Source organism: Mauremys mutica, chromosome 23 (assembly GCF_020497125.1).
Source record: "Mauremys mutica isolate MM-2020 ecotype Southern chromosome 23, ASM2049712v1, whole genome shotgun sequence".
NCBI classification, from domain to species: Eukaryota; Metazoa; Chordata; order Testudines; family Geoemydidae; genus Mauremys; species Mauremys mutica.
Window position 1 is genome coordinate 12,498,657 of NC_059094.1, and position 13,767 is coordinate 12,512,423.

General features: G+C 46.8%; 1 protein-coding gene across 1 annotated transcript in view; it reads right to left on the minus strand.

Moving 5' to 3' along the window:
• Positions 1 to 3,060: 3,060 nt before the first annotated feature.
• The window catches only part of SELENON (selenoprotein N), a 28,268-nt gene continuing 17,561 nt past the window's right edge, over positions 3,061 to 13,767 (minus strand). Inside the window, exons 6-12 of the mRNA XM_044998027.1 lie at positions 13,324 to 13,461; positions 11,510 to 11,591; positions 10,224 to 10,412; positions 8,675 to 8,780; positions 7,577 to 7,689; positions 6,731 to 6,832; positions 3,061 to 4,953 (exon numbers count right to left, since the gene is read on the minus strand). Coding sequence (XP_044853962.1) covers positions 4,783 to 4,953; positions 6,731 to 6,832; positions 7,577 to 7,689; positions 8,675 to 8,780; positions 10,224 to 10,412; positions 11,510 to 11,591; positions 13,324 to 13,461 — 901 coding nt within the window. The 3' untranslated portion in view covers positions 3,061 to 4,782. The remainder of the gene's footprint in view (positions 4,954 to 6,730; positions 6,833 to 7,576; positions 7,690 to 8,674; positions 8,781 to 10,223; positions 10,413 to 11,509; positions 11,592 to 13,323; positions 13,462 to 13,767) is intronic.

A 13,767-nucleotide genomic window follows, 5' to 3' on the forward strand; every position in this document is an offset into this window, starting at 1 on the left:
ATACAACAGTTTCTGAGCCCCTGGAGTATATTGATTATTCTTGAAACAGAAGAATTCTTCCCACCATGCTTAATTTCTAATGAGTTGATTCTAATTATGGTGGGGAAAATGCCCATTCCAGGGACATGTAGTCATTTTGGACAATGTTAAGGATACCACAGATCTAGGTTTTGGTTCTAATTTGGTTGGGAATGTCGTAGGCACTGTCTGCTTTAGAGATTCACTGGTATCATATCCATCAACGTCAACCCAACTGTTCTAATTTCCACTACCTGTAGACACATGCAGTGCTGTAGCAGTGGAAGGTTTTACCCTGTGTCCACATTGATGCTGTGCTAACTGTGACACTCTGTCATCTGTGAATGTATCCCAGAGTTCCCAGCACCACTTCTTGGTGAATTCTGGTTATGCTTCTGTGGTGACTGACACACCTTAGCACAACAGTGAGAGAAATACTTGCACCAATTGTCTTACCATAATAGTATGATGCAATCACATTGTCACTATCTTTAGCACCAGTTGATTCTTTTCTTTCCTCTGGCTCCTACACGTAGGGGCAGCCAGGGAGCTCCGCTCTGCATGCTGCCCACACCCCAAGCACCGCCCCCACAGCTCCCATTGGCCGGGAACCACAGCCAATTGGACCTGCAGGGGTGGCACCAGCGGACAGGGCAGCATGCATAGCTGCCTGGCCGCAGGAGCCGGAGAAGGGACATGCCACTGCTTCTGGGAGTCGCTTGAGGTAAGCACCACCGGAAGCCTGCACCCCTGAGCCAGCCCTGGTCCCCCTCCCACCCTCCAAACCCCTCGATCCCAGCCTGCAGCACCCTCCTGCACCCCAAGCCCCCCATCCCCAGTCCCACCCCAGAGCCCGCAACCCCAGCTGGAGCCTGCACCCCAACCCCCTGCCCCAGCCCTGGTCCCCCTCCTGCCCTCCGAACCCTTTGGTCCCAGCCCAGAGCACCTCCTACACCCCAAACTCCTCATTCCCAGCCCCAACCCAGAGCCCTCACCCACCCCCCGCACTCTCCCGCCACAGCCCAGAGCCTCCTCCCGCACTCTGAACTCCTCATTTCTGGCCCCACCCCAGAGCCCTCACCCCAACCCCAATTTTGTGAGCATTCATGGCCCACCATACAATTTCTATTCCCAGACGTGGTCCTCGGGCCAAAAAGTTTGCTCACCCCTGGTCTAAGCCAAGGCCAGGACTTTCCCCCACCAAAATCACAGCCTGAGCCAATAGAGCAGCAGTTCTCAAACTGGGGGTTGGGACCCCCTCAGGGAGTCCCAAGGTTATTACATGGGGGGTCACGAGCTATCTGCCTCCAGCATTTATGATGGTGCTAAATATATAAAAAAGTGTTTTTAATTTATAAGGGGGGGGTCACACTCACAGGCTTGCTCTGTGAAAGGGGGGTGGGTTACCAGTACAAAAGTTTGAGAGCCACTGCAATAGAGTCCCTTTAATACAGGGGATACTGCGTGTTTGCTGCGTGGCTAAGGCTGCTTCCATGAGCGATCCAGGTTCTTTTTGTTCAGACAATACTGTTTACAGTCATTAAATTGTCACAATCACCATAAAAATGCTGCCAAACCTGAGTCTGTAATTTCTAGTGCTTCAGCAATGCCAGCAGGAGCCAAAACACACAGTTATAAAGCCAATAGTGGGAAACATCCCAAGGGTGAATGTCACTACAACAAGTGGGTTGGGATGAGCTTTTTGTCACAGGTTACACACCCCATGAAGGAAGAAAAACAAGATACACAGACAGTACAGTGCATTGTGCTTCAGAGAGCAGAAAAGGTGACAATAGCTCTGCTATTTGTCTGAGGCAATTGGCTGTTTTTGATTGTCTACCACGGATGCTGTCTGACCTACCAACAGGAATGTAAATTAAAATGTGCTGCCACAAAAGTAACTGTTTATGGCTACTATAAAGCAACAATCCTTTTTAAAAATTATCAGACACATAGATTAATACAATTTGTTGGGGAAGTATCAACGCAGCTTTTGTAAAGGAAAATCCTGCCTCACTAATCTATTAGAATTCTTTGAGAGGGTCAAACAAACACGTGGACAAGGGTGATCCAGTGGATACAGTGTACTTGGACTTTCAGAAAGCCCTTGAGAAGGTCCCTCACCAAAGGCTCTTAAGCAAACTAAGTGGTCATGGGTTAAGAGGGAAGGTTCTCTCATGCATGAGTAACTGACTAAAAGACAGGAAATGAAGGATAGGAATAAAAGGTCAGTTTTTAGAATGGACAGAGGTAAATAGTGGAGTCCCCCAGGAACCTGTGCTGTTCAACATATTCATAAATGATCTGAAAAAAGGGGTAACCAGTGAGATGGCAATGTTTGCAGAGGATAGAAAATTACTCAAGATAGTTAAGTCCAAAGCGGACTGTGAAGAATTACAAAAGGATCTCACAAAACTGTGTGACTGGGCAATAAAATGGCAGGTGAAATTCAATGTTGATAAATATTGGAAAACATAATCCTAACTATGAATACAAAACGATGGGGTCTAAATTAGCTGTTACCACTCAAGAAAGATCTTAGAGTCGTCAAGACTAGTTCTCTGAAACCATCTGCTTAATGCAAAGTGGCAGTCAAAAAAGCAAACAGAATGTTAGGAACCATTAGGAAAGGAATAGATAAGACGACAATAAATATCATAATGCCACCATATAAATTCATGGAAAGCCCACACTTGAAATACTCCATGCAGTTCTAGTCACGCCATCTCAAAACATATATTAGAAATGGAAAAGATCCAGAGAAGGGCAATAAACATGATTAAGAGTATGGAACAGCTTTCATATGCGGCGAGATTAAAAAGAGTGGGACTGTTCAACTTGGAAAAGACACAACTAAGGGGGATATGACAGCGGTCTATAAGATTACGAATAGTGTGGAAAAAGTGAATAAGGAAGTGTTATTTACCCCTTTACATAAGAACTAGGGGTCGCCCAATGAAATTAATAGGCAGCAGGTTTAAATCAAACAAAAAAGTACTTTTTCACACAACACACAGTCAGCCTGTGGAACTCGTTGCCAGGGGACGTTGTGAAGGCCAAGACTATAACAGTGTTCAAAAACGAATTAGAGAAGTTCATGGAGGACAGGTCCATCAATGGCTCTTAGCCAAGATGGTCAAGGATGCAACCCCATGCTTTGGGTGTCCGTAAGCCTCTGACTACCAGATGCCACTTTGGACAACAGGAGATGGCTCACTTGATAATTTGCATGTTTTTTTCATTCCTTTCGAAGCATCTGGCATCAGCCACTTTTGGAAGACAAGATAGTGGGCTAGATGGACCATTGATCTGTCCCAGTATAGCCACTCTTATGTTCTTATGGAAAATCCAATAGTTATTGTATCATTGATAACAGAAGCGTTTTGTGATCTAAAATTTCATCTCTCTGATCTTAACTAAATTTAACCCCCACTCTCAAACCATGTTTGTTTTGTGACCAAGTACTTGTATAAAGTAAATGCATATATATGCGCAGGATGGTTAGAGACGAAGGATGAAAAGCATTTTGTCTGGGCAAGTTCTCCTTCATTCTTTGCACTTGGAAAATTCTCAGGTGCAGTTTTCAAAGCAGCTAGTTAAAACAAAACAAAAAAACACTTAAATTTTATCAGAGGTAACTTGCAAGAAACAATATGAACCTTCCATTTAAAAAAAACCCCAACTTTTACATTTTGCTTTTGAAGAAGGACTTTACATAACGCAAATTGGAAACATGAAACGTGCAAAAAAATAAATCTGGATAGTAGCATGTTGCAACAATACAAGAAATGGGAGAACTTCTGGATGACCCTGGCACTTTGCAGTCACATCCAGGACATCTCATAGAATAAGAACTCTCAAGGCACTGAACACTGAAGACATTTGTTGACCAATACCCCACTGCCACTTGCACCATATCAATTTCATAATCCCCCTTCGAAGGCAAAAGCTTGAATAAATAAAATGGGTCTTACACCATGTCATGAAGCATCTGGGAGTGGATTATTTCCAGAGCTGAAGGCTCTCCAATTAAAACATCCTACCTTCAGATCTAGACATTGTCAGCAAAGGTGTCCTAGCTGATTTTGAGTTGCTACAGCGGCCAGAGAGGCCATCTCAACTACTCAGGACCTAAATACGTAACAGTTTATAGATCAGAGTCAACACCCTGAATTGCACCCAGAAGCAAAGAGCATTTGGTGTCATTTGCGAAATGCTTGTAGAAACCATTCTGCACTGGAGACCCAATTCTGTAATGCTTATTCATGTGGAGTAGCACTTAACAGAAGCACTTAATTTCATTGGGACTATTGCAAGGTGCTGTTCAGCAAGAGTAATGAGAGTTGAAACTAGGCCGTAGCTAACAAGCATTTCTGATTTTCAGTCGATGTAGCTATAACAGGAGTTTTACTATACACAATCTTTTAACCAAAGATAGAAAATAGGAGAACCGGTAACAGATCAGACTTTGAGACATATGCACAAACAGTGTATTAAGTTTATAAATTAAAGTATTTCAGCGCCTGTAGAAATTTCCTAAACTCAAAAGGGTAAGTTAAGTGAAATTAACGCATTAAAAAAAGATGTATTCTAGAATCTACAGCCCTACTATTCAGACCAAGACTCCAGTCCTAGAATCCTTTACATTTTAGTATCAGTACCATGTCCAGTCTATAGATTAGGAACAATTGCCTTAATCAAAATAGAAGAACTCTAAAATCTTTGGCCATCTCTGCTGGGTGTTCACTTGCCTTTTTTTTTTTTTTAGGTCTGCAGGAACCGTTTGGATCTTTGCAGTCCTTCCTTCAGGAACTGGAGGTAGGTTGCAGTGGAAGGATCTTCAAAATTGGTTGAGAAGCTAAAGATGCTGCTCTCCACTTCTTCAGGCTTCATAGAAGTAATATCCAGGAAATAGTTGGCATTGATATGGTGAATCTGGGAAAGGAGAGGAAGGGTGTATTGGCAGGACAGAGTTTAATAAGCACAGGTACAAGGACACTGCATCATCCAGTGAATTAGCCTATGGCCAACTACTAGGTAGTTTTCCCTTCACCTGAAGTCCCAGGTTCTCCGTTAATGAATGAAGCCTCCAACCCCCTACGGGAGGGAAGGCAAGGATGGCTCTCATTTTACAGATGGGGAATGGAGGGACCAAGAGATTGATGGCCTAGTTTTCAAGAGCACTGAGTACCTGCAGCTCCCATCAACCACGGTGGGTGCTGGGGCTGCTCAGTGCTTCTGAAAATATCAAGCCCTAGGTAATTTGCACAAGATCACACAGGAATCCTATGGCAGAGCCAGGAAAAATCCTAGATACTAGTGAACTTCAGGGAGTAGACATGAGACGCGTGGGAGACTATTATTATTACATGCACCTCTATATGGTTACTACCACGTGTCTGCTACCTGGCTTCAAAGGGTTAACTTAGTCCTGGAGAGCTGGCGCAGACAGTGGGTGTGGACATCTCAATTGCCAATATTTAGCCAAACCAACATAAGTGTTCAGAGCTGCTGTTCAAGTCCAAAGGGGACACGATGGACACAAAATCTATTGACTTGCTAATGATTCTGATTCGCTGTGACAAACCCGAAGGATGGAGAGGAAGGGACAAAGCTGTTGGAATCTGCTGTTAAAAGAGAGGCTCTCTCACAGACCAAGGCCAGAAAACAAGACGAGGCAGGAGAAGAAAGTGGAGCAGAAGAATCCAGCGCGCTCTCAACGATGGGAACTACAACCCAAGGAGTCTTCGGAGGGGTGAGGAAACAGAGACTGGGCTGCTTACCGTTTTAGTTATTTCTCCACAGCTCTATATATTGCTTGTGTTAGTGGAGCGTGATTCATTCAGCTCCCTTTGCAAATGGCGAGTTACTTGCCTTAACTGTCTCAAAGCCCCTGAATGGTGAAACAGAAACCCAATGGGAGCACGCAACAGCCACTGGGGAGGCTTGGGAGAGCGGCATTAGTTTCAGGTCCTAGGCAGGTGGGCTGTATCTCAGGCCGGGTGCCGGATAGAGGAACTGAACCCTGAGTGCGCGCTAGATGTCCAGAGATAATGTCTAGATTGCAGAGTCCCAGCCTCATGCCATGTGGGATCCAGAGATGTGGGTCCAGCACAGCAGCCTGGTGAGCTCAGCTAAGGCTGCAGCAGCAGGTATTTCAGAAGTTAGCAGACAAGAGCAGTTCGAGAGGGAGGGGTGGACACAGAACTGGGAGCTAGGAACTCGAGAGCCCTGATGCTGGCTTGGAGATCAGCTCCTTGTGACAGAGAACAAAACGTTATGCCTCAGTTTTCCCATCTGTAAAATGGTACTATTTACCATCTCTCGTTTGGCTCTACCAAGAGCATGCTGAGTGCTTCGCAGGCAGCTGGTAAGTGTAGTTGTTGGGCTAGGTGAGGCTCAGCGAACGTTTGCTAAGTTCACAGACAATAAGAAGCGCTTCGTGAATGCTCAGCCGTTAGTGAAACCTCTTGGTCATTTAGTAACTGCAAGCGGCTCTGATGGTTCATATCAGCAGCAGTTTATTTTACCCCACAGCCCTTACAGTCATTCTAATAAGTACAGGTATGTAGATTTTAGTGCCTAACATAGGCCAGGTGGTTTTCAAGCCTTGCCCCGAGATATGCCCTCTTATAAAGGGGGAGGAAGAGAGGCCAGAGTGGGGTACAGACGGAAAGGCCAAAACCCGGCCCACCCGACGTGACCAACGTACCACTGTTCCATTGGGAAGGCAGATCATCATCTCCACGGGGAAGTTATATTTCTCTAGATGCAGGTCAGCCAGTCTGCTGTAAAATTCATTCTGCCTCTTAGTCTGTAAAAAAAATAAAATAAAAATTAAAAAAGGACCCCCAGGAGTGAAAAATAAATGCAATATGCACATGGGAACCCCAGGGGGGGCATAGGGTGGAGGCAGCACATGCAAGACCGAACAGCTGTTCAATACAGTAACATAAAAAAGGGATCCTGTTTTGTTTGCCTGACTGCTTCTTTCAGCCAGGCCAATCCAGGAGCTAATTAGTGTCCACATTGCACAACCACTTGTCCTCCTGGGAAGTGGACAGAGACTCAAACTGCCAATGCAATGGCCTCTCCTCACCTGGACGGATAGCGATGAAAGGCTCCGCAGACCATCCAGTCACCCGGCAGCTATTTATCCAGCCATTCTTGGCTATTGCATAAATCCTTAGGTGACGCTCTTGGCATTGCTACCCACAACAGTGCACTACCCTCCTGCGGGGGAGCGGTCACTTCGGGTCAGGAGAGAGGCACAGCACTGCCCACGCAACACTGTCTGAGGACATGGGAGCCCCTCAATCTTTATGACACCCCTCCAGGACAGGGAGGGGTATTAGCCCTTTTTACTGATGCTGAGTGAGGCACAGAGGCCACGTGACTTGCGGGAGCCTGCGGAGGAGCAGGGAATTGAACCCAGACATCCCTAGCACCTTTGCCACCAGACCATTGTTCTGTAAATTCTTCAGTCCCTAGGACTGTCGAGCTGGTCTCTTTTACCAGCACGACACGCATGGAAGCCAGATGCTATAAAGAAGCTTACCTGGAGTTCTTCTAATTCCTTCACCAGTGACCAACTACTGACAAAGCTCTCGTTCAGCAGAGCAAGGATGGGCGAACTTTCCAGGACGGTCTCCCGGAGAGTTCGCCCCGAACCTGGGACAGAACGAGAGAAAGAGAGAGAGATTGGGTTGCCAAGTTGCCTGACACAGACTGTTGCAGTGGTAACTTGGGGTGCTAATGCTTTGCCAATTGAGGGCTACCGTGGCAGCTTGAATGGGACACCCCTGACTGGGTACGAAGAGTTATTTCTCCCTGAGCAAGGAGAGGAGGGTTTAGTTACACCCATCACAGGCTGTTTTATGTAATTTACGCTGCAGGTGAGCCCCTATGCAATGGCTGCTCCAAGAGTAAATTAACCACTGCAGCCTTTAACACAGACGGACGATCTATCCTGTTTTCATTAAAATGACTCAGACACTTGTGTGTGTCTGCAGCCTGCAGAAACTAGAGGCCCAGGCATGCAGAGTAGGCTCTTTGGATCAGCTCATTGAACTCTGGGAGGTACAGGGCTCGATTCTCCCTGGCCTTGCAGCTTGGGCTCTCATTTACACCTGTGCAGAGTGGGTGTCAGACAAGGAGAACCTGGATGCACAGATGCGAGATGATACGAGGTGCCAGGCAGGGGGAGAATTGTGCTGTATTTTCCAGAGGCTGCAGCTGCCGGATTAGGCTGATGTGGGGCAGGGATGTGGGGAGAGAGGTGTCACGGGAGAAGGATAAATCTATTAGAAGTAAAGCTGGGCTTAAACACCAGATTGGGACCTAGCTCCAAACCTCCCCTGGGATGAAAGATATCTGAATTTGGAGGCTGGGTTGGGCCTATTATAGATTGCAGCTGCAGGGTTCTGATCTGCCCTTTCCCAGAATTCAGGGCAGCAATTCTAGTTCAAACCCATCTACTCCAGGGGCTTTGCTATCAATGCAGTGTAACAGGAGATGCCTGCAGCTGGTTTCCCCACTGATCCCAACGGCCTCGCGGAAGCCTGGACGAAACATTTCTTTGCTCTCTCTTTCCAGCTGGCTTGGTCGCTCTTGCGGGGTTCCCCGAATGCACCTATACAGGTCAGCAGCAGCTCACCTCAGCAGGACTGGTCGTCCAAGGCGCCCCACAGCAGGATGGAGTGCACCAGTTTGTTCTCCGCTTTCGCTCTGTCAAAAGCCTGCGTAAAGGGAAGGTACGAAACCTGCAAGCAGAGAGCCAGTTGGAGAAGCTGATGCCAAAGCAGCCCATGGGGCGAGGCAGGGTTTAGAGATGCTGTGCCTGCCACATCACATCAGGCACACATACAAGTAAAGAAATAGTCACTAAACCCTAGTAGTGGTACTCTCAGCTCCCCTTCTGGCTTTAAGATTAAGCCTCTGTGCTCCCCTGCCTCCCACTGGATTATACTGTCCCTTTAATCTGCAATGGGGCTGTTCCAAATCATAAGCGATCGGGAGCCAGGACTCATGGGTTCTGTTCCCAGCTCTGCCTGGACTTGCTGAAGGTCTCGCCGTGACTCTCACGTGTATGAAAGGAAATCTCTCTTCCCTCCTGTGCCAGGTGGGGGGGGATGAGGTTCAATTCATTGTTTTTAAAGTGCTATGAGATCCCCAGATGAAAGTGACGATGGAAAGGCAAGTATTGGGAAGGTTGGAGGCACTGTTACCTAGGATACCTTAGTCTTCAGGGAATTTTTAACCATCTTGTACTTTCTTCTCATAAACCCTGTTCAATGGTTTCACCTAGGGACCGATTTCCAGCCTGCCTCTACAGATGCATCAGCAGAGTGTGTGGGCTGTTATTTGTCTGTATTTACACACCCAGAGCAGGTGTTGGCACACAGCTGTGCACTCTACGCACCCAAACATGTCCAGGAGTATTTGTGAGAAAAGATGTCAATAACTAGCCACGGAGACGCTCTGCAGAAAGATGGCTCCAATCATTCCCACACACTGAACTTTATTAACATCTTGGAAAGCTTATGAAAACATTTGCACCAAAGGACATCTTTTCCCATGGCTGCTCTTATGTTTCCCTCAGCCAAGGAATCAGGGTCAGGGAGCAGCGATCTGCTCTAGCTGCCACTGGAGCATGAAGTCATTTTGGTCACCCTGTCTTATAGATTCACTTTTCACTGCAAGACACAGAGCCATAAGTGTTTTGTGTATTTCCTGCTGATAAGGAAAATTCAGTCCCTACAATAGTTTTGCGGCTTTCGGCTGGTGCAAAAAGAAAACCACCATTATTCGCCTCTCAAAATAGCACCAGTGGCTGCTGTTACGAGGAGGGAGCCAACACTGAGTACAAGCCTGGAACATGTGAGATCAGGACTCTACCGGCCTCCACCACTGGTTTCCTGCATGGCCCGGGGCTTCTCTGTGACCACTCCCGTTCCCGGGTCCCAATTGCAACTGAAGTGTTGTGAGGCTGGATTCATTCAAGTCCAATAGCAATGCACCTGATGGCAGGTGCTCGTGGGGTAGAATATTAATACAATGTCTATAGTCACTTCTTATTTCTAAATCAAACCAGCAGAGGGCCTCACCCCATAGCTCATAGTTCTCCCAGATGACTGGAGCATCTCAGTGGAGTGCCCCCTCCAAACAAAATGCTGACGCAGCAATGGAGCGGGCCATTTTCTTACCTTCTTAAAGGGGTACATGGCAACTTCCAGTTTCTGGGCTGCCTCTTCCCAACTTATTTCACGCTGCCAGTTGATCTCTTCAAACACAAACTGAATGGGCTCCCCCGCAGGGTCTCGGCTGTCCATCACATTGCCATTTTCGTCACGAATCACGGACGGGATGGACGGCCCTGAAGATTCTAATTCCATCTACACGACAAGGTCAGAGAGTTTAGTCCATAGGAAGTTGCATTTGTAGCTCCCACCTCCAAAGTGCAGGCCTATGCCCGGAACAAAGATGTACACACACAAGTGTCTCGGAGTCATTTTAATGAAAACAGGATAGATCGTCCGTTTGATTTGTATTCACTGTAGCCCCATTTAGTCTGTTCTGTATGTGCATGCATGGGACGGTTTTCCTGAGCTCCCCGTTTCTCCTCCAGTGACGGCTTTGTGCCGGTCTGGATGGAAAATACATCAGACACATGTTCACCTTGTTAAGCTGCAGCTAAGTTTTTATGTGGAGATTTTCCACACTGGGCACCTGACATCCAAATATTCCCTAGAATCGGTCACGTTTCCAGGAACAGCTTGGTGCTTCACCCTGGCAACTCCAAGACAGTCAGATGTTCAGGGTCCTTGGAAAGCAGTTTTCCATGCCCGCAGCTTGCCACAAGAGGATGCAATAGGGCAGCTGTCAGGAGACTTCACTGCTGAGGTGTTACAGGCAAGGCCAGGGTTATATTTCTTGGGACTATGGGTGTCTGTCACAACACGGCTATTTTTAATTATTTAGGGGGGAAAAAGATCTAGTCTCAGAGAAAAACAGCATTGCCAACCCCAGGCATCCAAAAACCATGAATCAGCCCCCCTCATCCCCAGTTATTAGATTTTTAAAGAAATTCATTTTAAGCTAAATAGATTTGGTGTTTTTTTATTTGCTCTCTGGGTTTTGACACTTGATGGTTCAGGCTCCCAAGTTGTTCCTCTGCAGCCATGTGGGTCATAAGAGAACTTTAATTTTTAAGCCAAGATTCCTGTGTAATCACATGACTCCAGGAGCTTGGGCTTCAAGAAAAAACACTAAATATTGTGAGCATCATGATAAAAATAATGAGTTAGGAACAGTGGGTGGCATTTCTGCACAGTGCCCCACATATACACTGGAAACACCAGGATCACATCCAAGATGACAAGAAGTCACATGAAAAACAACAGTGATAGAGGCAACGCTCCTATGGGGTGGAGCGCGAGGAATCCCAACTAAGATGCTGCACACATATAAAGGAGAGAAAGTTAGTACACACCTGAGGTAGGTAACCTATATCCACTTCCATGTTGCTGCTTTCGCTCGCCCCATACAGCCATTCCATGTCAACGTTGAGAGACCTAGCAGGAGAACCCAGCACATTCAGTAACAGCCATTTCTAAGAATTGTGCAGATGAAAGAGCTTTGCACTTGATAACTCAACTAAACCTGAGCCATTTCTCCCTAAACATCCAACATCCCTAGGCCGGATTCAGGACTAAAGGCCAGGTGCTGCAAGGGACATTGCGCAGCTCTGCTGAAGTCAGGGGGGTTCTGTACAGATCCACCACTCTTGGAACCCACTGAAGGATCAGGCCCTAAGCGCCTGCCCAATAGGACGAAAGGAGAGTCAGAGTCATACATGAGCTTTAATGTGTTTAGACACTTGGGGCGTGGGGAGGGGGGAATGTTTATATCCCCGCTTGCTCCCAAACCCTGAGAATTTGGGAATTCCATTCCCGTAGAACATTTTTTTCTGCAAGCAAAGAGCTCCCATAATGAACATGCTGCCAGAACCATTAGTATCAAGTCACCAGGGTAATGCTCTATATAGAATTTCGATTCAAGCCGCCGTGGTCTGAGAAAAATGTAAGCTTTTATCTCCTGAAATGCTTCCAGCCACATGCCAGAGAGAAATAATGAGAGAGTGTAAATCTATACACACAATACATTAGCCTTTGAAATATGAAGTGAAGAATATTTCAAAGCAAGTGAGTCACACTACACCAGACTCCACTGCACCAAGACACATGTGGAGATCACCAGGGTTTTTCTCCCCGTCCCCTGATGTTCCAAGGATTACCATTTTACAGCGCGTTCAACAAATCAGATCCTTGCATAAGCTAAGCGTTCTCAGTGGCTCTACTAAAAACGTGTTGCCGCTGCAGTAACGGGTTCTCTCTGTTTTAGTGATGACGACAGTGGAGCTTGTTTCACTTTTATTTACAAGGGACTTATTGCAAAATGTAAACCGCCCGGAGGTGTGCAATATAACACAGGCATTGGATGATTCTTCTGGGGCTTTCGATGCCCCTGCTGCATGCGCAACAGTCAGAACAGCAGCCTCACCTCTAATTGCAAACTAAGCCATCTCTGGAACTCTTTCATGGGTAGCTAGCCAGACATTCCTCGGGAATATGGGTTTGCAGTAGCACAAGCAACGAAGGGGAGAATATGCATTTAGTAACTTTCATCCAAAAAGTTTTCCCGAGCACTTTACAAACGCTCATTAAGCCTCATGCACAGGTTGAAGAAATTCCTTATTTTTACAGGCTCAGAAGTTCAAGCAATTTGGCAATAAAAACCCAAATCACTTCAAGTCTGTGACAGAGCCAGGAACAGATTCTAGCTCTCTTGGGTCCAGTCCCAAGAGATCAAGAGTGAAATCTGACTACAGAATATTAACCGCATGGTAATTTCTGTACTGTGTGGAGGGGAGAGACTGTTACCTGGTAATCAGAGCATGGGATAATGACCTAAGACCCCTCGGTTCCAATTCGTACCCGAACACAGATTTCTGTGTGAGTTTAGGTGAGACATTTAACTTCCCTGTGCTTTGATTTCCCCATATACATGATGGGGATAGTGATACCTGGCTCAAAGAGATGCAAATCTTAGTTAAAACAGTCAATGCATTTTGATATCAGCAGACAGGAGATGTCACTGTACGTGCAAGGAACATCCTCTAGATCTGCAACACACACAGCACAGCTGCAGAATCGCAAAGCCCCTCGAGCTTCACTCATGTTCTGGTTTCCAATTACTGTAATCTCAGGACTTTGCTCAGCGTATACTGAAAAGAGACGGCCATACCTCTTGTTAGGGACAAAGAGCTTGAACTCTCGAACATGGGAGGAATCCTTGGAGAGGACGATGTGGCCTGTGAACTGGCCAGGGGAAAACCAGAAAGGGAAGTCTGGAGGTTCATTCAGCTGGAACTCGGCATGGATCCTGAAACAGGAAGATCATCATCAGCCTTGGTGCCCTAACCAAGGCCAAGAACCAGGGAGGCAAGAGAATGGGTCATACATGCCGGATGCTGGTCGTGTCGTTTCATGTGCTTCTGGAGGCACTCAGATCAAGGGTGCCGGAACCTTTGTAGAAGTCGGGGGGCCACCCAAACTGCAAGTCTCGGGCAGGTGCAGAGAGGTGCTGGCAGGGGCTGCATTTTCGTGCTCCACACCTCCCCAAGGCTTACAGTTGGAGGGGGGGGGGAAAGAGGGGTAATACCACCCCCAGCGCCCCCCCCGCAACTAG